At 41.3% G+C, this 24,456-nt stretch overlaps 3 protein-coding genes and 2 long non-coding RNA genes across 7 annotated transcripts; 1 reads left to right on the top strand and 4 right to left on the bottom strand.

Annotated features, from left to right (window-relative positions):
- Window positions 1–2,252: 2,252 nt before the first annotated feature.
- On the bottom strand, window positions 2,253–2,947 carry lncRNA:CR43404 (long non-coding RNA:CR43404). The gene is made up of 2 exons (NR_124164.1): window positions 2,888–2,947; window positions 2,253–2,792 (listed from the first exon to the last, which is right to left on the bottom strand). It is a non-coding gene; the product is annotated as a long non-coding RNA:CR43404 (long non-coding RNA).
- Window positions 2,948–16,247: 13,300 nt separating this feature from the next.
- CG13110 (uncharacterized protein) lies at window positions 16,248–16,774 on the bottom strand. Its single transcript, NM_135438.3, has one exon. The coding sequence runs from the start codon at window positions 16,694–16,696 to the stop codon at window positions 16,295–16,297; it is 402 nt and encodes a 133-aa protein (NP_609282.1). The 5' UTR covers window positions 16,697–16,774; the 3' UTR covers window positions 16,248–16,294.
- Window positions 16,775–17,280: 506 nt separating this feature from the next.
- On the bottom strand, window positions 17,281–17,698 carry CG43350 (uncharacterized protein). 2 transcript variants are annotated; one of them, NM_001273359.1, is made up of 2 exons: window positions 17,615–17,698; window positions 17,281–17,556 (listed from the first exon to the last, which is right to left on the bottom strand). In NM_001273359.1, exons 1-2 carry the CDS (start codon window positions 17,685–17,687, stop codon window positions 17,369–17,371), a joined length of 261 nt encoding a protein of 86 aa, NP_001260288.1. In that variant the 5' UTR covers window positions 17,688–17,698; the 3' UTR covers window positions 17,281–17,368. The 2 variants fall into 2 exon arrangements, with proteins under 2 accessions (NP_001260288.1, NP_001245951.1); NM_001259022.2 differs by having other exon boundaries at window positions 17,323–17,556.
- A 333-nt stretch (window positions 17,699–18,031) lies between these two features.
- lncRNA:CR44802 (long non-coding RNA:CR44802) lies at window positions 18,032–18,518 on the top strand. The gene has a single exon (NR_124163.1). It is a non-coding gene; the product is annotated as a long non-coding RNA:CR44802 (long non-coding RNA).
- Window positions 18,519–22,466: 3,948 nt separating this feature from the next.
- CG3748 (uncharacterized protein) lies at window positions 22,467–24,412 on the bottom strand. 2 transcript variants are annotated; one of them, NM_205941.2, is made up of 1 exon: window positions 22,467–24,412. In NM_205941.2, exon 1 carries the CDS (start codon window positions 24,247–24,249, stop codon window positions 22,921–22,923), a length of 1,329 nt encoding a protein of 442 aa, NP_995663.2. In that variant the 5' UTR covers window positions 24,250–24,412; the 3' UTR covers window positions 22,467–22,920. The 2 variants fall into 2 exon arrangements, with proteins under 2 accessions (NP_995663.2, NP_609281.1); NM_135437.4 differs by having other exon boundaries at window positions 22,753–24,412.
- Window positions 24,413–24,456: the final 44 nt, after the last annotated feature.

Below are 24,456 nucleotides of genomic sequence, written 5' to 3'. Positions count from 1 at the left end.
CCGACCCGCCCACTAATAGTCTCCCTATTACCAGCTTATCTAAAATCGGTCGACAGACAGACAGCGCAGGCAGCCATCCAAAAAAGTGCCAGCAAATTAACATAACATTTACCGCAATTAATCAAAATTAAATTGGCGCCGCATCGGTCCCAGCTCCTCAGATGGCCATGTCAATGAACCGCATGAACAGCCCAGCTACACAGTACCCCCCAAAATTCAGCTAACAACGTCTGTTTCCGACTTTTTGTTGTTAACTTGGTTGGGTGGTAGATGAATGGCTACCTGGCGGCCCACTGTGAACTTGAATCTATCAAAACCATTGGCGTTGGCTAAGTGAAAGTGCCTGGATTTGACAGGGAGAACAGGGAGACCTTTTTGCCAAGGGCTAAGGGATGTGCTACAGTGGGTTGATCGGGGTTAAGCCATGTTATTTGAAGTTCTATGTTTGAGTAAGAATCAGGGATTGACCTTAAAATCGTCTCTTAAGAAATGATAATATAAAAAGGAATAAAAAAATGTTTTTAAGTCCTTGTAAGTATTTAGTACCACTGTTCGGAAACATTCACACACATTAAGCCCACTGATGAAGAGGGTTCATTGTTGTCGGGAATAGGGTCCTGTTGTGCGTGTTCGGGTTCATCGTCTATTTAAAAATTGATTTGTTGTTATTTACATGCGACATTATTTATTTGGGATATCTTTTTAAGCGATTTTATGCCAGCACGCGATAATGGTGTGTCCTTCAGAATTGCTTGCCGCTGTCGAAAATCCAATTTGTAAGTGTCACTGACAGTTTTTGGGCATAGAGCAATTTTTTTATTGGTGATTTCTCCAGTGAAGCGGGAATCACAGTTGATTTTGGATGCAACAAGTTGGCGTGGGGCAGGATTCGAAATGACTGGAGGTGTCACAGCATGACTTTGGTTATTGTATTCGGGGCCAAAATACAAGGATGTGTTCATTTGGGTGGATAGTGATGGAGATAGGAGCGGAGAAAGTCGGAAAGGCGCCAGTAATTGAAGGCATTTGGGTGGAAAAATCAATCAAAATTGTGTTCTTGACATTTGAACGGGTTCGGTGAGGTTGTTATTTGGTGCTATGGAAATTACGTTTGATAAGATAATTACTTTAAAAATCTTTCATGCGGAAGACTACATAAATATTAAATAAAAACGTATAAGCAAGTAAACGGCATTGCTGATAATAAGGGCAAATAAATAATTAATAATTAATTAAGATGTCCATTCATTGTGGAATATTCTCGTGTCATCATTGATTCCCGAAAAAATCCCGCCCAGGGAAGCACTTTTTTTTTGCAATTAAATAATAAATCTCTCCAGGAAGCAGTAATGACTGCAATTAAGGGTAAGCAACTGCAAAATGTCTGGGGAAAATAATTTGCACTTCCGTGACCTGTTCACAGCTCTCAGCCCTCCATGGGTTGTGGCAGGAAGCCATGAGCAGTTGGGAGCAGACACGCAGGTAAGTCGGGCACTTAAAATTTTATATAATTTCGCACGTGAAACTTTAATGAACTCTTCTCACTCACTACACACACGCACGCAAATTAATATGGTCCAAAAGGATGAATAGTCGGTCAGAGATTAAGTTCGCATTGGATGCCCCAGCGGCAAAGTAGGAATATGAGAGCAACTACGGTACGAATCCTAATCCTGCACTAACTTTGCTTCAAACTTTTGAAATAGCTTTTAAAGATGTTTGTATAGAGCTGCTAATAAGGGTTGTTTATTCTTACATACACTTGGTAATTATAATTCGAATGCATACACTGTTCTTACTAACTAACTAACTTTTACTCAACTAAGCCACTGATCCACCGCATTGACATTTAAAAGTGTTTAATATAGAGTGAACAGTAATCTGGTGAAACTATTGGTTTCAGGGTCTGCCCTGGTAACCAAATGCATTGTGTGCAGTCCTTTTGGAGGAAGTGGGTGAACCAGGGGGCCGGAAACATGTGGCAACCAGGTTCTGTTGAAGATGCCAGCAGCAACAACCAGCTTGGCTTGTCAAATCGTGCGCGTAAAAGTTTTAGCCATGAAAAGTTTTCAGCTGCTACCTGAAAGTTTTTTTTTTTCTGCAGATTACATGCACGTTTCCCGTCGCGGATACTTACCATATAACCAAAGAGTTTATGAATTGGTCAACCCCCCAAATTCTCATAGTCAATAGGGAAAGATACATTTTATTAAGTTGCAAGTACTATGTACTATGTGGGTAGTATCGAAATTCTCGTTCCTTAATATTTATTCGAATTAAATATAGATTTTACATACATTTCATGGGAAATTAATAGTATGAAGTGCCACTTACTTATTACCCCAACCCTTTTGGATTTGCGTCTAATATACCCCACATACCTAGCAAGCATGAGCTGTGGTAGCAACAAAGTTGTCTGTCATGAGCTGCATGTTGCACACGTGTCAGGCGGCAACAAGGAAGCCAGGATCGGACAACGGAGCTGCATTGGGGGGCTTTTTACGTGACGCTGGCGGAGCGACTTGTCAAAGGCAGTGCCATCAGATCCGCTGCTCCAGCTTACATCTCCAGTCCCCACATCAGTTACACCGTGCACCTCCCGGGGGACAAATTGAATTGGAATTGTTGCAACTCTGTGGCATTCGAAATGCGGACAGCCGGCGGCTGGCACTGCGGCAGTTGGCGATTTGTTTGTGTGTCGTTTTGGTGCAGGCATCGCTTGATTTGCATTTCGTTCCGCATCGCTTTTCCCACTTTCACTCGCCCAGCTCCGTCAGCCGTTGAAAATCACGCTAATTGTCGTGGCCAAGTGCACAACGAAAAACAAGAACATTTCGAGTCGAAATACGAACTATTTTTTTTTTAAGTCAACTGAAAGTATTTATACCTGCCATGGAATCAAGTTCTTCGACTTATAAGATATGGGAATTTAAAATTACAAAGTAATAGTAATGATAATATAGACAGTAAAATCGTATCGATAGGGTGACTAATCATGTTATTATTTGAAATCTCCTTTGATAAATCTTTTCTCCTTGTGTACTTAGACGCAATGCAGCTTTTCGCGCAAGGGAAGGACAATCTCTTAGATCGGTCTGCTGAAATTTGCATTAATTGAAATGCAGAAAGTCAATGAGGCTTAAATTCAGAAGGAGTACGATGGCGAGCTTTTACGTATACCTAATTTGCAATATAGTTTTAGATGGGACATTCTAAGTTTTAGAGTTGTTTCACTTAAAGCATTGCAAGAGTAGCTGCCAAAAAGCAGCCGCAGGATTCTTACTTTGTGATGCAAATCTGACAACTCTTTGTAAGCTGACCCACCACCTCCCCCCACCAGAGTCCTGCCAAAGCCGAGGCTCTGGTTCTGTTTGGTGACAAGCCACAAACACAAACAAAAGTCAATGCTCGCAGCTATTAGGAAAACAACAACATGGCCAGAATAAACAGCACCCCTCGTCACTTTCGCCCCTCTCCATCAACCGTTCCCCGGAAGTGCAGCCAGTCCTGCCAAATGAAGGATGAACACAATGACAGTGTCTGCTGGTGTCCGCCAGATGTCCTTCCTCCCACAAACAAAAAACACCTTGCATAATTTATAAGCATTTCCATTTGCTGCAGCAAAAGGATTAGAGGGGAAAATGCGGAAAAACTGAGCTGCCTCATGGCCTGCGACATTTGCATTTCAACGCAGTTTCAACACGCTCACGAGCAGCAAATGACAACGCGGAAAAAAGTCGGGAGCAACGAAGGGAAAAGGACAGACTTCCATCTGTCCTGCGGTCGAGCGACTCCTAATGAGCGCATTTTAAGCTGGATAGTCGTGGTGTTTAGGTCAGCTAATTTAAAGCATTAAGAAAATTAATGCACTCTACAATTTCATCAGTTGATTAAGAAGGGGTTAATATGCAGCTTATAGATTTTATACATCCAACATAAATGGACCCGGATGGGTAAATTTTATTTAAACAAGCGGAGAGATGGGAGATACAACTTTTTTTTAGCATATATTTTTATTTAGCAGTGCAATATTCCGACTGCTCTCCAAATGAAAATTGTATAAATATAATTGGCACTGGAAAAGCTGTGAATTTCTTAAGCACTAGTAAAGTCAGTTCGAAAATAAGCCTGAGCACTCTCAATCTTCCTTAACGACAAACTGAACTTTCTTTTCTAGGACCCTCGAGATATTCTGTCCCCATGTGTTACTTTGACCTAGGCAAACATTTCAATTAGATCAGCTTTGCCAAGGCAACAAATTTTAAATTGTTTTGTCAGCCGGATCCAAACTTGATAAATGCCAAACTGTCGAAAGTGTTTTGCCGACGGAATGGTCTGACGTTGAAAGCATTTAAAACACGATTTTCACATTTACTTTCCAATTTTGCACTGTTATTGCCTTTGCTGGTCTCCACCAGTTGAGTTTGTCCCCTTTTCCCTGCCTTTTCGACCTACTTGTCTGACAATGGCGACATATTGGGGAAAAGTGTCTAGGCAAGCCAAGAATTGAATCACACTCCATGGGGCCTCAGATTCGATTAAGTTAAATCGAATTTTTTGGTTTTGGTTTTGCCGATAACAACATCAACTAAGTCAGTGAGCCACGATGGCTGCGGACCATGAAAAAAGGGAGGTGGAGTGTCTGGTATCCTTGCCTGTGGCCAAGTTCCATTCTTATTCTTTGCGAGCATAAACAAGATTTATATCGGCAATAAAATATTTCACGCTCCAGCGAAACTCAACTAAGAGCACACACCTTCATAAGTGGGAGTGGAAGGATTCGCAGGACCTCGAAGTAAGCCCCGCGGAACTTGTCACATTTTTGAGGAATGTTCTCGGGTATGTGGCTTCATCAAAGAAGTGTAGATAATCTGTCATGCCAATACAAAATCTTGTGGCAGACACTTAAAGGGCTGGATAAAACGAAAGGACAGGTAATGGGGTGAAAATAATTGTTTGCTGGTGGTGTGGCTAATTGAAAAAGTCAGGGTATCTAAGTTTATAAGAATCCACGCAAACCACATCTATAATAAACTGAATCCAATTCTCTACGCAAAATTAAAAGTACGGGGTACTGTGATAAAAAGCATAAACAAATAGCTAAATGAAGGTTTATGTTATTTTGTAATGAAAAAAGCTGTTTCAAGGCTCTGGCAATGTTCCAGGATCCTGTCTAGCAGTTCCATCATCCGCCAGGCCCAATTGGGGCCTCCACCTCCGGAGCTCAAATGGCTTGTTGGAGCTTCTGTTATTGTTATCAAGCAAATAGGCTGACTTGTAGTCCGCCTCCTGTTCCTTTTGTGTCGTGTTGTCTTGTCTGTTGCATGTACAAACAATTTAATGCCCGGGATAACAAGTCTGACGCACACGAGCGCACTTCGGCACGCAGCAAGCCACATACCATGGAGCACCTGGATGCCATGATGCGGCGAAACAAGATTCAGCCGGGCAGGACATGGCAGCGGGTTAACCCAACGGGCAACTCGCTCCTTGCGGCTCCGCGTGTGTAAATCCGCTTTTGCTCTTAAATTTCTAATGGTTTTATAAGTTGTGTGTATAGGGACACTTCAGACACTCGCAACAAAGCCCTTATATCAATGAGATATAATATTTTATCAATTCAATTACATCGCATTGTGAGTAAGTTGCACTGTTAATGAAGGGTTAAGAAATATGAGTAACTTTTTTAATTTTTTCCCGCTTAAGTATTTTTTGCAGTGTACGTTGCGGACACTCCACGTTGTTATCATTAGGACGACGCTTGTTGGCTATTTGCTTGACTTTGCCACCGTGACTGCTACTTTCCTGTTCCGCCTCCGGCTTTCCCGCTTTTCCACTTTCCTTCTCGGGCATAAGTCAGGCATTAAGTTTGTTTTCTCTTTTAATGACTGAACCAAGGAAAACAAAACTGACTGGACCGCACTGCATCCAGTCTCCAGAGCGGTTGTTCTGGTCATGACAATTAGTGAATCATTTGTGCCACAGATAACTGGGCTTACCTGATTAGACTCTGTTAATTGCTGACATCACAGCGTGTTTGTGGCCATCGGATGGTCCCGGTAGCTGCATCGGTCCTATCTGACCGGCAATTAATGCGCCGGAATTGCCAAATTGATTGTCAGCCGGCGGCACTTTCTGAAAGTTTCACCCCAATGCCGGTTAGAGTGCTCTAATACCCATGTGATTTCAGGTCAAGTAATTAAACGAATATTGAGCTAATTTATGGTACCGTTTATTTGGACAATAGGCAGGGTAATCTACAAAACTATGGGCATACATTTATGAAATATACATAACTATCTATATTAAGCGTTCTTCAAAGTAGTAGTATGAAAAGCCTTTTTTTTAATGTACTACTTACTGAGTTCAGTAGATTGAACGAGCCTTTAAATTAAGGTATTACACGTAAGCATCACAAGTATGCCTTGGATGTGTGGACAGGAAATGGCAATTGGAGTCAGTCCAACTTTTAGTGCTCTCAGCATCTCTTAAAAATGAGTTTGCCTACACTTAAGGCGCATGCTCACCTCAAAACAGGCAGCAATCTCTCGGAAACTGCAATGGTTAAAGCTTTCATATCCTAGGCAGACCCAACTGAACTGGGCTAATGCAAACATCTGGGTCCCCCAGAAAAGGACCTGTACCAACACCCAGACTGTTAAACCAAGCAGGCTTTCAAACTATGCGGAGTTATTAAATGCTATGCGAAAAGTTTAATTGAAAATGCCGTCGCGTTACCCGCGGGAATCGCTTAAGCAGACTATGGGTTTTTGGGAATAGCAGTCAGCAGGCTTTTCGGAGTAAATTGGACGTACTTAAATGAGGGCAATTGAAGGCCATTTAACGATTTTGGACTGCTGATAAATTTGCATAACTGTATTTAACATTTAAATGGTTTCCATTACTCGGCAGTCATGCATAAGTGTTTAGTCTCTCATGAAGTTGCTCTTAAATATTTGACCTGACGACCACAGACACTAGTATGCTGTAATTGAATAGGAAAATAAATATCCTTGACATTTAATGGACCGGATTGGAAACCTTAACCTTTCACTGGTAATTTGTGCCCCGTTGCATCTAAAATCCGACGGGTAACAAGACTGGTCGCATATATTACGTATACGCAGCGATGGCAAGATGTTAATGCCATTTCCAGATAGACATGGGAAAAGTATATGCACATTCCAACTACCTTTACTATTACCTGTATCCTCCTGCAGTCCAATCTGACTGCCTCTGCTGTTGACAACTTCGGTGACAGTTTGCCGAGTCGTTTGGCTCCCCGCCTTTTCTTCTTGTGGAGCGACTTTTGCTTTCCGTGTTATTCTCTTTCTGCCACTCGAATGCCCCGCGGCATTGCGCACATTTCCATCTTAAGTATTTTTATAGCTAATGGCCCTTTTAGCTTAATATCAACACACAAGTGACACCGCCCCGAGCATTTTCATGCGAATGAGACACACACGGGCGGAGAGGACAGAGAATTTTTAAATTTTTATGTGTTTTCATAACGATTTTTATGCCTGTCTCAGGCTGGGCCATTGACTCTTTCCAAAGGGGGAAAAGGCAGGTCGTTTCCTGTGCCAACGCCACCTGTTATCAATTGATTTTTGTGTGCCTGCCAATTGCCAGAGATGCTTGACGCAAAGGAGAAATGAAAAAAAAAAAAAAAAACAAAAAATAATTCAGGGAAAACCGAATGGCGAGTGCCTGGTGATACAATTTAAGGGACACGCTCTTCCTGATATTTCTCCTCTTTTTTGGGGGACTGCAAACTCAATTTCCCATTTACCGCCTAGCCCACCTCAAAGTTCAGCCAGTGCAAGAACAACAGACCGAACAAGTTGCACAGTTGTTGATTGACATGCCAGTGGTGCTGACTGAATACGACTCACAACCCCACCGCCCTCTGTACCACACTGCGTATACATTATCTATGCCCTGGCATGCAGCATAAGCGCTCAAAGTCCTGGCTGCCTGTGTGTGAGCCGAAAATGGTTATTGTTATGTCGAGACCCGCACACACACAGTATGTTCCCCCAGCTGTTGGTTGGATGGTTACTTACTGACAAGGGGGGGGGGGGGGAGGAAAGGAGATCGGTCCTTTGACACCGAACGAAACGAAGAGTCCTGGATTTGGATTCGATTTTACACTGGACAACTTGACCCTTAAGCCAGCCAAATTAGATAGCATATTGCGTCACCCACCCCGGTGACCAATTAAGTTTTAAGTTGAAATAATTTACCAGTCATTACGGAAGTGTCGTGGGACACGAAAATCTATATGTGTACATCAGATAGTAGTGCCCTGCTGCTGTGATATGTAATGCAAAACAAATTGCCCCTAATGCTGGCGCCCTTTTTTCGCATTTTTCCCTAACTTTTTCCCCAAGAACGATGCAGTTTTTCCTGCAAACTGTTTTGCATATTTTTACAATTTTCATGCTGATAAAAGTGCTCTGTTCGGAGCAGTTCGTTCGTTGCCTTTTTTACCCTACATTATACTGTGAATTGATTTAATGACTTAAACGGTTTTAGTTTAAATTATTTAATTGTTTCTGTTAAGCTCCGGTCTTTCCACAGATGTTGCAGTTGGTGCTGCACTGTTAATTGATTTAAATTATTTAGCGGTCGGTGGATTTTTATTTCTCTGAACGAATGAAGCACATGAAGCACTCAACCATTTGAAATTGAAATCGGAAACGCTGGTGGCAGATAAATAAAGCCATGTTAAGCGGAAATATCGTTCTGCTAAGGCTAAATAATCAATTAATTATTAACTATCTCATATCTCTTTTTATAAAAAATCCACTCACACATTTATAAAAATTTTACATCATTCTAGGCCTTTGTCACTTTGAACACGTCGCTTTAAATATTCGCTAAACTTCATTGCACATTAACTTAGGTGAAAGTCATTCAATTAGGAATGTCTGAGAAAAAACTTCTGATATCTGACATTGTCAAACTGTCAAAGTTCTAATGGGGCGTGTAAAGCTGCGAATGTGTCAGTTTCCAGGTCACACCCACGAATTCCCACGAATACCCATGGAATGCCCATATATATTTGCCCATAATTATGGGAGCAGATGCATTAAAGCTGCTTAGTCCGGGTCGTGACCCTACATCCCTAAATATGCTTTAAATTTCATTTTTATTATCATAAATGCTTTTTTTTGTGTCCCTTTCATGGTTGGGATCTGTTCGGCTCGGCAGTGTGCGGGTAAAGTTATCACAGATGCGCAGCCATTTGCAAAGAGAGGCAAACTTTCACATATTCAGGAAAAGGACAACAGACACACACACGCACACGGACACACATATCCTGCGAATGAGATTTGGGTTTTATGGCCTTTTGCTGTTAGCCGCGGCATGTTGCTTCTGTCTGTTTGTCTGGTTGCCATCTCTTGTTGGTTAATTTACATTTTCTTGGTAATTAAAATGTGTCTTTACAGCACCCAACCCCATTCGGTGGCACCAATCGAGCGGAGCTGGGGTGGAAACTCATTTACATAATTATGTGTGGCAATTTCCAAGATTTTTCTGCCACAACCATTCAAGTTGCCGCAATTATTGCGAGTGCGAGAATAAATTTATTAATATTGCTCTTTATTCACACATTGTAAATGTTGGTTTTGCTTCTTCTTTCATCCCTAATTGCTAACACACATTTGCATATTATTAAACAATTAATTTTAATATTTAATGTTTCGAGGTTCTTGTTTAGATGATTACAATTTCCTTTTAGAATTGAAGTGCTTGCATGTACTGTTATATTTGTAGTAATTTCAATAAAAATTACTCTTCAAACTACTTGTTAATTTAAATTTAAAATCCGTAGAATTGGTTTTTATTTGACATGATATTTGTTTTCGCTTTACGCTTGTGCTTCAGATATCGATTGTTGTACTTTAATTTATGCGAGTTACAGCCAAGTGATTTTCAATAAATTATGCATTAAATGAAATTATTATTTATGATTGGGGAAATTGCAATTAACATGATAATAGGCTACATAATTAAGAGTAGTAGTTAGCGAGGAGCAAACTAGTTTGGCATTAGTGCAGCCTGCTTCCTGGAGTTCAATGAAAAACACCAGTAATTGGATTTCTGCCCAATGAAAACTAATTAAATTTTCGAGTAATTAAAAAAAGTTCATCTGCAGATGGGATTCTTTTTTAATTTAAAATCAAAAATAGGTATACAATAGAAAGCCTAAAAATGAATGAAATCAATACACGGCCAGATTTTCCACTCAAAGCATGTGCAATGTCAATGGGCAGCAACATAAGTCAACACTAAAGCCGGAAAATAATGAAAAGAAATGGCCAGAGACTGCTAACTGGTCCAAGTCGAAAAACAAAAGGACCAACCTACACTCCAACCAGGCGGAAGTGAGCTCCTTGTTGCCCCATTCCTGGCAGCCAAGTGGCATTAGAGGCGCTTAGCAGCCACGTTCCGAGTAATCCGCGTGCCAGCCGGGGGACCGGAATCTATTTGGGAAAACCCAAGGAAACGGAGGAAATTCCCAGCTCTAATTATTGACAGCAACAGAAGTTGATGGCGGAGGGGTGAAGGACCGCGCTGCTCAAAGGAACAATTAAGAAAGCGCTGTTAGGACTGTAAAGTTCTGGTCACAGTAAAGCCAACTTTAAAGGACCCACACACTTACAATTTCTCTTTTATTTCTCCTGCTTAACGGCACTCTACATCCTGTTTTTCTTACTGTCCTTCCTCTATCAATGCATTGAAAAATGTTGCCAATTAAACGTTTAGAGTTTTCTGCTTTCTATCTTTTGTTTGTAGAACGCCTCAGTTGGGTAATTTTTAATTTGTAGCAAATCATTTTTTATGTAGATGTCCAAATCCTTGAGGATACCAACGAGTCCTTGGAGGGCAATTAGAAATTGTTTGCCTATCCTTTGCTGTTGGTTTCCCTGCTCGCATCGAAAAAGTTTTGGCATCAAGAAGCAGTCCCAAGGAAAATATTAATGGTGGGCAATAATTTCCAAGTTGAGCCCCTCTTATGAATTTCATTCGGCTTTAATGATCACATCTCCGGTTTAGTACATACACAGAATGGAAAACATGAAAATATATGCTTTTAATATGAGAAGTAATAAAGGCCTCAAATAAAATATTCGTGTTCACCTGGAAATGTCAAAAGTCAAGGGTTCCGGCTGTTGGGCACCCCTAGGACACATTTAAATTGTTGTTAAATTATAGCTTGCAATTTCATTGGCGAACTTTTAAGAGGACAGCGTAGAGAATGGGAAACCATCCAAGTATTAGACAGCCAATTAAATAGGAATTGCCTTGGGCAGCAATGAAAAAGTTACGAAAATGGGGAAATTGTTTAGAGTTAGAGAAACGGAAATCTAATTATGTATGAACAAAGCGGACGCAAATGGACAGCCAATTTGTGCACACATTCTTTTTGCCATATTTAACCTAAAGGAGTCTCGAGTCCGGCTTCGATATTCAAGTTTTTTTTTTTTCGGTTGGCTCTTTGTCTTCTTCCCTTCGTCAAGTTAATGCAAAATGAAATATATTTTTTTTTATTTTTTATTGAAAGCCTGCGCACATAAATCGCAAGGGAACGGGAGCAAAGAGATTGAGCCAAGCACTTCACAGGATAAAATCGAATTGACGATAAACTTAGGGAGGGAAGATAAATGGTGAGATGGCATAATTTCGCCTCCGAGAAGAACTAATTTCGGATTCAGCACACACGTCGATGATATACATCCTTCAGATACCAATTCTAATCGATTTATCTTCATTATATCGTGCAATTATTCGTAGTTTCCAGCATTTAAGTTGTTCTACGACAGGCAAATGGTATAGACAGATATTTCAATTTCTGCTTAATGAATCTAATGGTACCCAACAAACTAGTGAGGTGACTGCAATCTAATTATATGTATGTATCAGAAAATATTAAATTTCGGGCTCAACAAAACATGTGGCTTATAAAAATTGTCAGAATTAAACTCGCTTTAAGATATTTGCTGTTTGCAGAACTTTAACCTGATTCATGAAAAACGAAGCCGAAAAACCTGCTAGCTTGTTGCATCTTTTGTCCAAAAACCAAACAATTTAAGCTTGTACTTAAGCCCGCCCAGCAAACAATGGACTTAAAGCAGAGTTTTCGTATATAAGTGGCTATTGAGTTTTGAAATATTTAAAGACCACAAGAGCAGCTTCGAAATTCCTGGTGAGAGTTTCGGAGTTGAGCCTTCGCTCAACAACTGCTTATTAAATGTCTCTGGCAGGACCAAAGTGGGCGGGAAGGTAAACACCTTGGCCACGCCCTTTTTTACGGCCTCTACGTGGGCTGGGCACTGAGCAGGCTTTTATTGGCCGATGGGTGAGGGAAGACGTGGGAAACGTAAAAAGGATTCCCTCGGCAAAAGCAGCTTTATAAGAAGTTGATTTTGTCTGCACTTGGCCTTTCGGAATTTCTATGTATTTGTTTTACAGGCCAAAAAAGAAAGTGAAAGCTGAGCGGGTTGAAAATGGCCGAATGAAACCAATTGAAAATTTATTTGCTTTCATAAATGAAATTGAAAATGATTTTCCCGGACTGAGTTGGGTTCAGTTTTCCGTATCCGCCCTCGGTATTCACGCCATTTGCAGTTCGGGAATCTAATTGGTTGCGAACAGCAACGATATGTGAAATATTTATGGCCGAAGTCCCGAGAGTCGTTTGTGGTTAATGGAAACTGAACGGGAATGGCAATATCCAGGCCATTCTATACACTTGGCTATTTCCCAATATCACGTGGCATTTGATATGTCCGTATTCCGGACAACGATTTATAAATGAATGCTGTTTGCCTACGCGTTATAATTTGAATAGCTTATAATACCATTTAAACGGAATAAAACAGAATGTGAATGTTTAGAAAAACAATTGCTTATCTGGTTTCTATGCCGCGGATTCTTAAATTATACAGCAATATACATAAATATTTGCAACATCGGGATGTATGTACCTCCTACGATAAGTCCATGAAAACATCTGTTAGAGTCTGAAAACAACTGTTGCCTAATATAAAAAACTGTATATATTTCACAAATTTTTCATCTCCTTTACCTTTGCTACGAATTCCTGCAAGCTTTCATCATCAATAATTTCAGAGAAGCTATAATGATATTATATAACAATGGAGACACCTGCGAAACCAGCATTTCACCGCCAGCCGCATCGATTCTTATCCCATTTCCATTGTAAACTTCGAGGAAATTTTCCCTTTCGCTGGCTTTGACTTTAAAAACCGCAGTCGATGGCCTTCGCCCCCGGCCGACAGCCTTCAACATCAATTCTCGAAACAAAACATAAAACTTTTTCCTATGAATGAAGATGGTCGAAGTGGTGGGTGGTGGGCGGGGTTTTAACCAACAACCGATATCAGTATAATATAACAACATAACTTTCTGAACTTTATGAGCGCCGATTGCTGTTGTCATTTCACTTGGCTGCCGTTAATGTTGCTCCTTGTTGTGGTTGTTGCCGCTTTTCATCCTGCGGCAAAAGTTGAAGAAGTTTCGAGCGCGGTTGCTGAACAAATTTTGTCTTTTGATTTCGCTTGGCAAAATAGAAAGCAGAGTCTTCCTCACATTCTAAAAAGTTGATGCTGATTTGTTGTGGTTGCCCTGTCGCTTGTTGTTTGCATTGTGGTAGGGCTTTCCCCAATATTTACATCTAAATATCGATTTAGAGTGTCAATATCATATCGCATTCCTGGTTCACCCGCATTGCCCCCACCTGTAATTAATCACATTTGCATGCGGATTGGGTTTCACTCATTATGCACACAGAAACACCCACAGAATGCTGTCACCACACGGAACAATGGTCCTTTTTCATGTGGATTTTACTCTGACAGTTTTGCTGAAATCCGATGCCGCACAGATGCGTTTGCATGGGCCACACTTTTGTGGGTGACTGTGCTCCATATGGCTCATTGCCTGATTTGATTGATCCAACTGGTGACACCTCTATGGGGGATTAGCTCGGGGTAAAATTGGAGCAAAAAGGGGGGAGGATCCGGCTTTTCGCAGCTGTGTCGCACAATTGTCTAAAATGTCATATATAAATATTTGTTCGGTTCCTGTTTGCATTACGTTTTCGGGTTTCTAATAAACATGGCGCTTGGAAAGCTGGCAGAAATTGCGACGATAAATCGAGCAGCTGGGGGCGTGTCACGTTTTCTGTATTTGCATTGAGACAACAGGACGCACAGGATACACATACACACTGGAACACACTGCCATCCTATTGATGGTTTATAGATGGTGCTCCGGTTGCTGATGTTTGCACTCTGAACCCGAATTGTTTCTGGTTTGCATTAATTACATTGTCAATAGATTTGGTCTTAGATGGGCGTCTATTGTCTAGTTAATGAACATAATGCGCTTGTGGGGGTTTGGTCATTTATAGGGGTCTTGAGCTTGATAAGCCTCATTGTTTAGCAATAGGCAAATCAATATTCTTTTGCGATGTAGACGGGAACTGGTAGGGTTATTTAAATGTAACATAGAAGGTTTCGCAAAAGCAAGTAATTTATTCACAAAGGACCTTGGTCAGTTGTGCTAGTATTAATTTTTGGAAATTATAATTCCTCAAGTTATAACTCTTTCCGTGTTTTGCTTCATCTCTTGACTAAAAAACCAAAATTATATTAAATTATAAATGTTTTTGGTTCTTCGCAGCCATAAAACCAGAAAAATCGCTCGATGCCAGCCGTGCGTATACGTAATACCCTCATAAATGCAATCCCGCTGCTCTTGGCGGGAAATAAACATGGCGCTACAAATCCTTCAAAAATCCAACTTAAGCCGGCACAAACACTCTTGCACAAACACACATATAATCACGGGGAGAGTAAATCGAAGTGGGTACAGGACCATACATTAACGTATCAATGGCTTATTGAAAGAACATGGAACTCGAATATATCCCCATATAAATAACTTCACTCGACATTCTCCCCCCGTTTTATTAGGTCTCTGAGTACCTGTTCAAATTGAAATTCAATACCAGCCCATTGGCAGGCTTACCGAATCCCCTTCTACGATAAGACCTATGAACTCTAGGAATAATAATAAAAATATATAAGGAATATGGCAATAGGCGTATCTTTATTAAATAATTAATAAGTAGCAACTAGAAAATGGCAAATGCGATGATGAGCTATAGGACAATGTGTGGAACTTTAACAAGAAGCAACAAAGGCAACGAGGACTTCATTTTTGCAGGATATCCTGCAACGCGAAAGGAGGCGGAGTTCAAAAGCAAGTGTCTGACCTGAGTTCGAAAGTAAATAGTAACATTTAATGCCCCCTGAGGATGACTGTCTATTGTGTTCCACAAAATAAAAGTTTCTAGCTGCCGTAAAGTTTCTGCCGTTTCCCGCTTTAGCCGGGAATATGATTTGTCTGCAAAGTTGAAATAGATTTTTCAACAATTTTCGGTAAGCCCGGCGCTATGCAAATAAACTGCCGTCGAGTTTTGATTTATGCTGATGAAAATTGAGTTGCCTAACAAAATATTATTTTGTTTTTTCGACCACTGCAACGGGGTCGGTGATAATATTTAGGCTTGAAATCTGGCGCCCAGAAAATGCATTGTGTATTGTAGGCTCACGGCCCGCACACATGGCGTATGCTTAATCAGCCCTCAGGATGGGATGGCTGTGCCATCATGCCGTATCAACTAGAACTAGAGCACACCCCGTTCCGCCCCCGCAATTCAATCAGTACGTGTCTGGTATCCTTCGATACCGTTGTGGCCGGTCCCACTTAATATGCAGGTCCTGACACAAATTAAAACCCGGCAATACACAGCGACTAGTACAGTAGCTGGAAAACTCGGCGTTATTGTGTGTTTGCTTGCTGTCGGTTATTAGATTTTCCGACAACGGACAAACTTCACTTGTCGCCTGCATCACATGTTAGCAGTAGCCGTCGAGCTGTCGCCTTGTTTCCTTTTTCCGCTTTCCCGCTTTTTCCCATCCGTTTCCGTTTTCGACAGCATTGTCTGCGAGCGTGTGTGCAGGGGAATTAAATTCATTAGCAATTTGCACGCCAACAGGCGGGTGAAAAGTGCATCCCAACTGACGCAAAACAACAGATTCGCATCCGTGAACCCATTGACAGAACAGACTGACACGACGAGCGTTTTCGAATGGCACCCTTTTGTATACTGAAATATACCAAAATATAACGTAAAACCCACAATTGCAATGCTTAAAACTGTATTTAATCTGACAAAAATGGCAACAGCAACCTATCGCTTGAAGCTTAGGCTCTCAGCTGGCGAACAAAAGGCTTTAATGTGATCGCAGTCCCGTCTACCCAGTGCCATATCCGAGTGATAGTCGATCGGATAGACGATGGGCTGGCGATCAATACGCCACAAGGTCGGCTCAGAAAGGACCTCAACGTCGGTATCCAACTTTACGTCGCACTTGCCCGCATACGAGGTAAACCTTATCGGCTTGTGGACTCGATTATAGGGGTCTTTGAAATAATCCCTGTAGTCCTGGCACTCCAAGTAGAACCTATCAACTCCCCGGACTGCGGCGTAGTCCAACACTTTCAGTCCAGGCTTATCGCAATTGAAGATCGAAAGGCGGTGTATCCGGCTACTCTTGGACACATTCCACATGTCAACCTCTGGAATGAGCATCTTTGTCACAGTTCAGCAATTCCGTTTTTTTTTAGAAAATATATGTTTTATGAACTAAAGTGTTTTAGGTGTTAATCGAACTGGATTGTGTAGTAAAGTGACTTTTAAAATAGAAAAATCATAGATCAAGGCTTGCTGGACTCTGAAATAAGAAAAATGAATGCATAGAACAAAACGGAACATAGTCACAAGCTAGCGCTCTTAGTAAACCCATAAGGGACAATGGAACTGTACTAACAATTTGTTTTCTGCTAACCGGATTGACTTTATTACAATAAGGATGAAAAGAGTGAGGGGTGATGTTGAGTGTACACGAGCATGGCAGCGAACTAAACAGAAAGCCATTGATCCATTAACTGGACGCCTTCGTGCCACAGAAACAGAAACTCAATCAATCAGTGCTCGGTTGCCCGGACTTTGTTTGTCCACACATAGGCAAAGTTGGAAAAGTACAACAACGGGTAACCAGGGAAATGGGCAATCGGGTCAGAGGAAAACGTCGCCTGCCATCAATTAGCTGGACTGTGTTTACTCAATTGTCTGCCATAAACAACAGACGCATACGAAGCTTGTCTGAATTAATTAATACTCTTATTACGCATACGACTCGTGGTACAGACATAATTACGTACAATCAATTGCATTTCCTTCACCATTGAACTGGTGGGTTGGTCAGTAAACTAATACATCATATGAACAGGTATTTTTGCATTCGCTTTTTGAATCGAATATGTTTTTCGTATCTGGGCATCCAAAGAAATCTATTTCCACACATTTTCGGTGAATCTTGTCAAAGGTCCACTTGTCCACGGGAGGTTTTCGGCAAGCCCCACCATTACTTTTCGGATCATTACACTTGGCTATAAAAGAACAGGTTTTAGGTAATTAAAAATAAATGAACTTATTTATTTATTGTACCAGGATTATATCCAACGGCATTTTGACATTGTAAGGCACAAAAGATAACAACTGACAGTGACAGAAGCTTCATATTCTTTGTTTGGTGGCCTCGGTTCAGATTTCCAATGTTTCTAAAAATGGACGCCTTATATTACCGGAAAATTCGAATTTCATGCACTAACTTCTTTAAAAATCAAAAGACGTTGAAGGTCGTATTTTTATTATTTGAAATCAGAATTGTCACAACAAATAATTCGATTGACTTGGATTATTAACCTTCTTAATCAATTCCTGGTTAATTTATTAATCCAATTATCGCATAGACTGACACTTGATAGATGAGCCATGGGGAAAGTTCGAGGGAAATGTGAGAATATATTCACAATAAGCCATTAAGTCATTGATTGATTTAACCCTAGATCCGCGACAGACACTTTTGGCCGGGCACCCACTTCAAAGGTCCTCGTAATGGGAAAGCAGGTTCTAGATCGCAGCCCCAGTTTGTTCCCCAACTCATTCCGTAAACTACGTCGATGGCAGCTTTATATGTTCAAACATAAATCATGCATGAATGTGGCAGAAAAGTGATTCGAGTGGACTGGGAGCGGAGGCACTGGCGTACACAACTTTATGCAAACTCCGACAAACAACAGGCGGTGGCAAATTGCCCAACAAATCAATCAAATACATCTGACAGATCCTGGAGGAGTCGAGGAAAAGTTGGGATGCGCCACAGGACATGTAAATGAAAGCAAGATGAAAACGAAAGGCTCTGGGCTGCCATTAAAGTGGCTTGTCGAATGGACCGGCCAAACGCCGATGACCGGACATGATGGCCAATGATGCGGTTCGATTATTTAGGCCTTTATCAAAGTTTCAAGTTGCAAAGTTGAAGAGAGAGAGACGTCCCGATTAAATATTCATCCTCAACACTGAAGCTTCAATCATTCTTTGAGTCCTTGATATGAAAAGGTTTTTAGAACACTTAATTAATTCCTAAATTTCCTTAAAGTTCCACTTAAACGTCAAGTTTACGCCTTGTGTGCCATAAATTCTGGGTATTTTAATTTCATATTTATTATCAAACACAATAATGCTCTCATTAATTTTCTACCTACTTTGCGTTCGCCGAGGGCGTCAACATTAGCATTGAAACAAATTATTCCAGCTCAAGTGAATTCAACTTCCAATCGACTTCATTATGCCACCTGCTCCTTCAGAGTGGAGGCCATAGATTCTGCCACCTGCTCATCTGGTTCTGGATCCACCTTTGCAGTCTCAACTTTAATTGCCAGGACTGCTCCTACATTTTTCCAACATTCCCCCTCGTATTTACTTTGCCTTTTGCAATTTTCCTCCTTCAACTTTTAGCCTGGCCCTCTGCGTCTTGGCGCTTGTTTATTTTTCTGTGAGACTGCGCATATTTTGCCTCCAAATTAATTGTTGACATTTGCATCAAAAAATAACAAAAAAACAGAAACATTTGTTTGGCCTGTAGACGGGTTAAGCAATTCTTTTACTTCCCTTAATTGAGCAAGGTAGTCTGATTTTGGTTCTCGGCTTGCTTTGAGGTAATCGAAATCTCGGACTAGACATGGATTATTTGAATATGAAATTGGAAAATTATGAGTAAAGACGTTTTCAAAAGTTTTAAGTACTTTATTATCATTTGCTTACCAAGGGTATGACCACAGTCGTTCTCACAGAAGACCTTATTCTTATTAATTGGGTGAAGTCTGTAGGAAATGTTATTTGATTTGTTTGTATCCAGTTGGTTAAGTGAGCATTTCCACAACTTGATTGGGTCGTGGAAACAGTGCGATCAAGAATTAATTGCGCTTAGATTGAGGAACTAATTCAGCTTCCTTTGCACAAACTTTTGTTGCTACTTTAATATAGCGAGCAACGAAAATGAGAATCTACATTAATATGCTAAAAGATAAACTAATGTTTATTGTTTCGCTGCTTTTCAATGTTAATATAAAATTCCATAATTCTGAGATACAAAAATAAAAGAAAAATCGAATTTTTCAATCGATGCCGCAATATGGTACTTTCAAGTTAAATCACGTTTGACACCGGACTGTCTAGGAACGTCATGGGGATGTATAAATATATTATAATCTCATTTCAAATCACATGTTCTACATGAAAGTGCATACCTGCCCTTGAGTGGCCGGTAAAATCTCCGCAAATATCGATACGTAAACATTTTATATGTGAAATTTTTCAGAACTGCTAGCATAAAAAATGAACCTGCATAGAACGACTTCCTTTCCGGACATGAACCAAAAAAACCTGTCGCCTCTGAGCCAAAATAGCTCCCTGCCCACCTTATTATTCACCAAATGCATTACACAAATTGTTCGTTTATGGCAGGGCAGAGGGAGAAACTCAACCGAAAACCGCACATAAAAACTATTACGTCGACCTCCAGGTTCCCGGCGCAGGCAAACAGTTTGTCTCCGTAGCCCGTTTCCTGGCCAAAGGTGGAACATCTGTCAGCGGCATTCGGGCGCGTCGTTCAGCTCAGACATGTGGGCGACAAACGGACATTTTGGCAACATTCTGTGGCACAACTGCAGGCTGAAAAGAGGCAGGGCGATGTGTTAATTGCAACTGGCTGGATACCTATTAGTTACACTTCATACGTGGGACATATGGGTTATAACTATTCATTCATCTGTTACAATGGTGATCGGATCTGAATCCAATACTGTACAGATTTTTCTTCTGTTCGCCAAATCAAGTACTTTTTATGATTGTTAATACGTCTTATCTTGCTAATTTGTTTTATAACTATTATTTTTATAAGCCACTTGAACATTATTTCATTACCACTGTAAGTGTAGCACTTTAGAAAGTGATATACCCTCGCCGTCCATGAACAGTTGGTACCAAAAAATCGCATCGAAAACTAGCTGACAAACATGTTCCACTCATGCGGATAGACAGGAGCAGGAACACGGACAGGGACATGTCCCACTCCCATAAACGGATTGACATTTCAATCTCTGGTGGAAAAAGGGTTCCATTGGGTGAGACTTGTGCATTCTCCACCTCTTGAGCATCGCTTTATCGTCTTATTTCGTGCATATTTCACAAATTGCATCCGTTTGTCGCATTTGGCAGCCATATTGCATAGCTAAACAACTTCCGCCCGACTGATTGTGAGTCAATTACAAAATTGCATTTTCCCCCAAGGGGTTACCAAAACCCACCGCCCTTTAACTACACACCACACCACGCCATCACCCAGTTGCACATCCACTCGAAACATCCTCCGGCAGTCGCGCTTTTAGTTTTGCTCGCTCGGAGTTTCGTTCATTAGGCCAAAGATGCTGGTAACTTTTTCTGGTTAAGTGGCTTACAAAATGGCTGCAAATATGTAGCAGCTTGTATTTTTCTGAGCGAAAGTTTAGCATTTGCATATGTACTTAACATACTTGCCCAGTAAAAAACAAAATTGAAAGGCGCATGGAATATATATTTCGGAATTATCTAAATTTGTTTGTTGCAGCCTAGAAGTTGTATCTTCAATTCATAATATGTTAAATAGTATAAACTGTTTTCGGTTACATACTATGTTATGTTTGCTAATGAGTACATCAAGTATAAAACCATATTATACCTTATTTTAGGATAACATGTTCCTCTGAATGGGGTTCGAAGTCGAACTTTGGGAAATGACACAGGATTCACCCAACGAACCATGAGTTGAACGTCCCTCCTTTTCTTATGAAAACCATTAGCAGATTCCACTTGGAGTGACGCAAACTAGCTTGGTCAAAATTGCTTGACCCTCTGGACGCAGCGAAGATTTGCGGCCAAGGCACGTAGGGCGAATAAATTTTGTATGACATTGCCGGGCATTCCGAATTCCCGACTTCTCGGATGGAGAACTGGGAATGAGGTGGTTGCCATCAAAGTAGCGCAAATTTGTAACGGTAATTTAGCCCGGGCGTCCACCGGATTTCAGTTTTGGAGCTGGAGATGAGACTGCTAAGTAGCCGGGACCATATTTCACGCAAGGACTGCAAAACAGACATGGCCACGCCCAGTTGGTAAGCACATCCCCTAGGGGAATCGCCCACAACCGGCCGCCCCATCCATTAGATGGCAAATTGAATTAAATGTAAAAATCTTTTGCACGCAATTGAGAAATGGAAAAGTGCAAAATAAATTTATAGACATAAATATGAAAAGAGGAAGCGGAGAAATACTTTTTAGGACTTTTTACGACTTCCATAGAAATTAAAATGCCATTTAATGCTGCCAGAATATAAATTAAATGGCCGCATTTCGTTGGCGTTTTATGTTCATTTCCAGGGGTTCGGACTAAAACTCGACAGAGCGATTTGGCGGTAAATTGAATTGGCATAAAGACAAACTGAGAGTCCTGCCCAAACCAACGACTGTCTCAATTTGTGTGTGCCAGCCAGGCAATTGAGTCCTGTCACTCGTTTTATAGCTGCAGATTTATACTCGACGCAAATCTGCAATTCGACCGGAGTCAAAAACCGTGCGATCTGTTCTATAGTTCAGATTGGGAGCCCACTTTGTTGTCAATTGTTTATGCTGTTTAAATTTGTTATGCCCATTTTATGTCTCTTTGTTGTTTTATGGCCAAACTTTAATTTATGTCTGTTCCTCGCTGGAGTTTACGGGCGCGCCAATTGCATTTGATTAGATTTTGTTTGGTTAGTTGGGCAATCAAAATTGATTTCGCCGTTGGAATGGGGATACATAAGTATAATAAAAAATTGATTTAGTCTTGTAGGACATCATATTATTTACTAAACTTTACTAAAACCTACAAATATGATATAAACAGCAATATGTTTGCAATCTAGCAAAAATATTCCTTTTTAATAATTTTAATCTTAAAGAACTTCCTTCTCAGGGTGCCTTGAATATAATTACAGTTTCATTTCCGTGCCACCTAGAAGTGAGAATTTGGCAAGCAAACGACGACTTGTCACAAATGGAACCAGGTGCCGCAAAGAGCTACGTTCTCCAATGAGGGCCATTTTGCTTACAAATTGCAGACAACATCTATGAATATAGTATTACGTCATAAATGACGTCATTGAAAATAAACGAAAATAGCCAGTTCTGACCAGTTATTCATCCAATTTGAAATGAAAGGATTTTTGCACTGTAGTGTATTAAGAATATAGTTCGTATCTCAACATAAGAAAACAAAGGCAGATGATTACGATGAATACAACAAAGCGATGCACATCGTTTTCTCAACTGAGATATGCATAAATTCCTGAATACTGATGGACATACACACGTATAAAATTGCCCACTTTATGTCACTACCGCATCATTTTGAAGCCCATGTAGACACCGAAGGCCATGCAGCAGCAGAAGAAACTGCAGCGCAGCTTTTCCGGGTCGAGTTTTCCGTGATGATCGCAACAGAGCAGGTGGAAGATGTGCCGGCAGAAGCCCACCCAGGATCGGGATCCCCGTGCTATTTGAGTGTCTTCCAGCCCCACCTCCTCCTCGCTGTCATCGCGGAGCTCTACCCTGCCCATCAACTCCAGTATACCGTCATCCGCACGCGAAGGCGCCTCGCTCAGGTAGTTGATGGTCTTCAACTCACGCTCCTGCAGCAGATCCTGTTCGGTGGTTCGCTCCGCCTCCGGAATTCGCTCATCTCCCGCCTTCGCCCTCCACTGCCACCACCAGCTGAAGCGTGGCTTCGAATCCACAGATGGTGCAGTCCGTGCCATTGGCACTTGGCGTTCGAACTCGTGATAAACACTCGATAGGCTAATGAAACTCTTGTAGTCGCGTAGTTCATGTCGGGATTCCGCACCATTGATTTGTCTCTTAATTTCCCGAAAGCTAAAGGGATACGGATAGGAGTCTTGGGTAGTAAGGTCCTTCCTCTCAATTTCCTGGCCTTCATCCTCTGAAGTACCAGATAGCGTATCCGGTTCATGGTCAGAGGTGGATGGTTTTCTCACGCTATCTTTATCGGAATACTCCTGATAATATTCTTCATGTTCGTGCGTGGTCTTCTTCTCCCCTCTTTTCTGCACTGGCCCATCCTGGAATTTCACGGGCGCGTTCTCCGCTTCTCCTCCCTGAAAACGCTTGATGGAGCTGGTAATCATTGACCTGAGATCCCTGGCAGCCCCCAGGGAAAAGGGCATCTTGAAACCCAGAAAATTATTACCAGAATTTTCAGTATTTTTTTGGTTCCTGTTCTGTTGCCTCCAACTAACGTACTGACGTGGCTCGAGCACCGGGTCCGTTCGCTCCCGACGATTTTGGGTATTCCAACTAGGCGGAGGTGGGCTGCGCAAATTGGTGCCCGGAGATGGCCAGTAAGTTTGTGGTGGCATGGGTTGGTAATAGTTCTGGGGCAGTACGTCCACTAAGCCGTAGTTTTGCTGCGCAGGCGGAACTTGGGTTTTCATGTTGCACTCCAGGGCAAACTGCTGATGGGCCCGGTACTTGGCCCGCTCTGTGATCATTGCTATATGGAGCTTGCGCTCTGCCATGCGTCTATTTTGAAAAGTTATGGGACCCAGAATGAGACCGTGGCTTTTGCACATGGTACTCAGTTGGGCATCTGTAAGACGCTGGATATCCTGATAGATGGGACGATCTCTAGTGGCATCATTGATTAGCATGGCTGAAGATGGTTCTTAGAGCTCGGTGCTTAGCTGCTGCTTCTGTAGGGCATAGTTTGGGCAATGCATTCACCAAGAATTTTGGGAGTATCTAACTTAAGTCAAATATTTAAGCCGTTTTCAAAAATTTTGGGTTTATCTAATAATAAAGGCTGTCAAGTATGCTAGGTCCAACTTGCCTGATGGGTTTTTCTAAGACGATGCTAA

Source organism: Drosophila melanogaster, chromosome 2L (genome assembly GCF_000001215.4).
Source record: "Drosophila melanogaster chromosome 2L".
Lineage (NCBI taxonomy): Eukaryota > Metazoa > Arthropoda > Insecta > Diptera > Drosophilidae > Drosophila > Drosophila melanogaster.
This window is presented reverse-complemented; position numbering and strand designations above follow the sequence as displayed.

Bases quoted from the DNA above. Each gene is read 5' to 3' on its own strand.
- CG13110 (NM_135438.3), bottom strand. From the start codon at position 16,696: ATGCTCATTCCAGAGGTTGACATGTGGAATGTGTCCAAGAGTAGCCGG.
- CG3748 (NM_205941.2), bottom strand. From the start codon at position 24,249: ATGCTAATCAATGATGCCACTAGAGATCGTCCCATCTATCAGGATATC.
- CG43350 (NM_001273359.1), bottom strand. From the start codon at position 17,687: ATGAAGCTTCTGTCACTGTCAGTTGTTATCTTTTGTGCCTTACAATGT. The intron at 17,557-17,614 runs GTACAATAAATA...GTTCTTTTATAG, and splicing joins TGCCGTTGGATATAATCCTG to CCAAGTGTAATGATCCGAAA.